Source organism: Helobdella robusta, assembly GCF_000326865.2.
Source record: "Helobdella robusta unplaced genomic scaffold HELROscaffold_104, whole genome shotgun sequence".
Taxonomy (NCBI): Eukaryota; Metazoa; Annelida; class Clitellata; order Rhynchobdellida; family Glossiphoniidae; genus Helobdella; species Helobdella robusta.
The window spans coordinates 107220-110377 of NW_008703589.1; the positions used below are offsets into that span (position 1 = coordinate 107220).

General features: G+C 34.8%; 2 protein-coding genes across 2 annotated transcripts in view; both read left to right on the forward strand.

The window, feature by feature from the left end:
• Window positions 1-60: 60 nt before the first annotated feature.
• HELRODRAFT_91497 (hypothetical protein) lies at window positions 61-1021 on the forward strand (the record flags this gene model as incomplete). The annotated part of the gene is made up of 2 exons (XM_009012331.1): window positions 61-162; window positions 929-1021. Coding segments are annotated over 2 exons (195 nt in total), but the record flags the coding sequence as incomplete, so codon positions are not given.
• A 1233-nt stretch (window positions 1022-2254) lies between these two features.
• The window catches only part of HELRODRAFT_104692 (hypothetical protein), a gene marked incomplete at its 5' end in the record, with an annotated part of 3663 nt that continues 2759 nt past the window's right edge, over window positions 2255-3158 (forward strand). The window contains one exon of the mRNA XM_009012332.1: window positions 2255-3073. Within this exon, the coding sequence (XP_009010580.1) occupies window positions 2255-3073 (819 nt within the window). The remainder of the gene's footprint in view (window positions 3074-3158) is intronic.

Sequence of the window (3158 nt, forward strand, 5' to 3'; positions counted from 1 at the left end):
CACACATACACATGCTCACACACGCACAAACACACACACACACACACACAAACACACAAAGAATCGACGAGGCAGAGTGGTGGAAAAGTTTTGGTGCACTGCCAGGCTGGAGTCAGTCGGAGTCCCACCATATGTCTGGCCTACCTTATCAGGGTTTTCAGGGTGAGGATTATTATTATTATTATCATTATTATTATTATTATTGTTATTATTATTATTATTATCATTATTTTTATATTTCAGATTAATACTCTATTTATTATTATTATTATTGTTATTATTATTATTATTAAATCGTAAAATTATAATTGTTAAATTATTATCATTCGACATTTTATTTCATTTCATTATTTCATTTTTTTTTTTTTTTATTGCCGAATAAAAGACTGCTCCCATAATTATCAATCAATCAATCTTCGTTTTGCGTCCAGGGACCAACATCATCATTTTTATTATTATCATTATTCTTTTTATTATTATTCATATTTTTTTATTATTCATATTTTTTTATTATTCATATTTTTTTATTATTCATATTTTTTTATTATTCATATTTTTTTATTATTCATATTTTTTTATTATTCATATTTTTTTATTATTATTCATATTGTTCATCAGTAGAGAGGACGCTTGAAATAAGCCAAAAATGATGACGCTAATCAATCATAATAATAATAATAATAATAATAATAATAATAATAATAAAAACATCAGTTGAACATCACAATTTTTTCATCATTACCATCAGAGCCGTCGTCGTCATCATCATCATCATCATCGTAATCATTATCATCATCATCGTCAGCATTATTAACATAATTTATTATAACGCCACCCCCTCCCAAAACCTGCAGCTAAATTTAGATTCGTTATCATCATCGTCATTAGCATGATTTATTATAACTCCGCCCTCTCCCAAAACCTGCAGCTAAATTTAGATTCGGCCTTCACCTTCCTGAAGAGCAGGCGACCAATCATCAACCCGAACCTCAACTTCATGACGCAGCTAGTGGAGTTCGAGAGGAAATGTAGGAGTTGTGGCTGTAGTGGTAGTAGTAGCAGCAGCAGTTGTAGTAGTAGTAGTAGTTGTGGTAGTAGTAGTAGCAGCAGTAGTAGTAGTAGTAGTTGTTGTAGTTGTAGTAGTAGTAGCAGCAGCAGTAGTAGTTGTAGTGGCAGTAGTAATAGTAGTAGCAGTAGTAGTTGTAGTAGCAGCAGTAGTAGTAGTTGTATTTGTAGTATTATCAACGCCACTAATGGTCACAATATGATTTTCAGTATTAATATCAATAATAATAATGATAATAATAATAATAACAATAAGAGGAAGATGAAAAATGCAGATGACGAAAAGGCCAAGGTCATGGGTCTCATGAAGAATCTCTTCGGCCATATTTTTAACGATTCTTACAACAACAATAAAAACAACAACAACAACAACAATAATAATAAAGATAATAATAGCAACAATGATGATGATAATGATAGAAATGATGATGATGATGGTGATTGTAGGATTTCTGGGGGAAGGACACTCGGAGGACTCTTTTCTTCCAGAACATTCTGCCATCAGTATCATCATCATCATCGTCGTCGTCATCATCATCATCATCACTATTCACTATCTTCTACGCCATCGCTATCAGGACCGCTTTTAACGATATCATCATCATCATTATGGCCTCTTCTAGCATCATTATCATCATCATCATCATCATCATGGCCTCTTCTAGTAGCATCATTATCATCATCATCATCATGGCCTCTTCTAGTATCATTATCATCATCATCATCATCTCTGGTGATGAAGTCGCTATCAGAAATTTTGTCGCCGCCGCATTCGCCACCACTAGTCTTGATATCATTATCAGTACTCCTGTCGAGATCATCATCATCATCATCATCCGTACCTTTTCCATCATCATCATCGTCATCATTGTTATTACCTTTCCTCATGAGATTATCATCATCGTCATCATCATCGTCATCATCATCATCATCATTATCATTACCGCCTACGGCAATGACGTCATCATCGTCTCGGTCATCGTTCCCGACTTTGGTTGATTTCCCGGACTCTTCCGTGCATTTGTGTGGGGCAGAACTTCCCGGGGGGATTTCGACCGGAAGGACGAGGAGGTGCTTAATGGCCGCTGATAATAATAATAATAAAAATAATAAAAATAATTATAATAATAATAACAGTAATAATAATGATAATAATATTAACGTTGATGATGATGACGATGATGATGAGAATAATAATAAAAACAAAATTTATAATAATAACAACAATAATATTGATAATGATAATTTTCCGTTTAGCATCATTAATCCTAACAATGACGATGGTAATGACTTCAGTGGTAGTAGTGGTAATGGTGGTAGCTGCAGCAGTAGTAGTGCCAGTAGTAGCAGTAGTAGTGGTGGTGGTGGTGGTAGTAATAGTAATAATAATAGTAGAAGTAGTATTATCCAGGATGTCGTTCCGGTAAAAAAGGCCAGACCGTGTTGCTTTCTGTTGCGTAGTGACGTCACGACAACGTCATCAGCCCAGCCGCAACAGCAACATTATTGCAGGCGGCGTTTCTACACGCAACAATGTTTTTCGCAACAATTTCTGTCGCAACAACATCACCAACGACAGCAAAATGTTGAGGAGCATAATCAGGATTTCCAACAACAACAACAACGACGAGGACATTATCTTAATTTTGATCATTATCAAGACTTTCAACAACAACAACAACAACACAATCAGTATCAACAGCAACAACAAAGTTGCCAGTTTGGGCAAAAATTTTTTCCAACATCTCCAACGGCATTTCAACAAATCATTGTACCAGCAACCACAACAGCTGCAGTAGTGGCAACAACAACAACAACAACAAATGTGACGTCATCAGCAATATATCTGACGTCATTTCAAGAAATCAATAATATTAACAACAACAATAATAATAATAATAACAATAGTTTAACCACAGCGCTAACATTTAACTGTAAAACGAGCACCCATCAACAACAACAACATCAGCAACAACAGCTTTTACACCAACAGCAACATCAACAACAACAACATCAACTACAACAACATCAGCAACAACAGCTTTTACACCAACAACAACAACATCAACAACAACAACAACAACATCAACAGC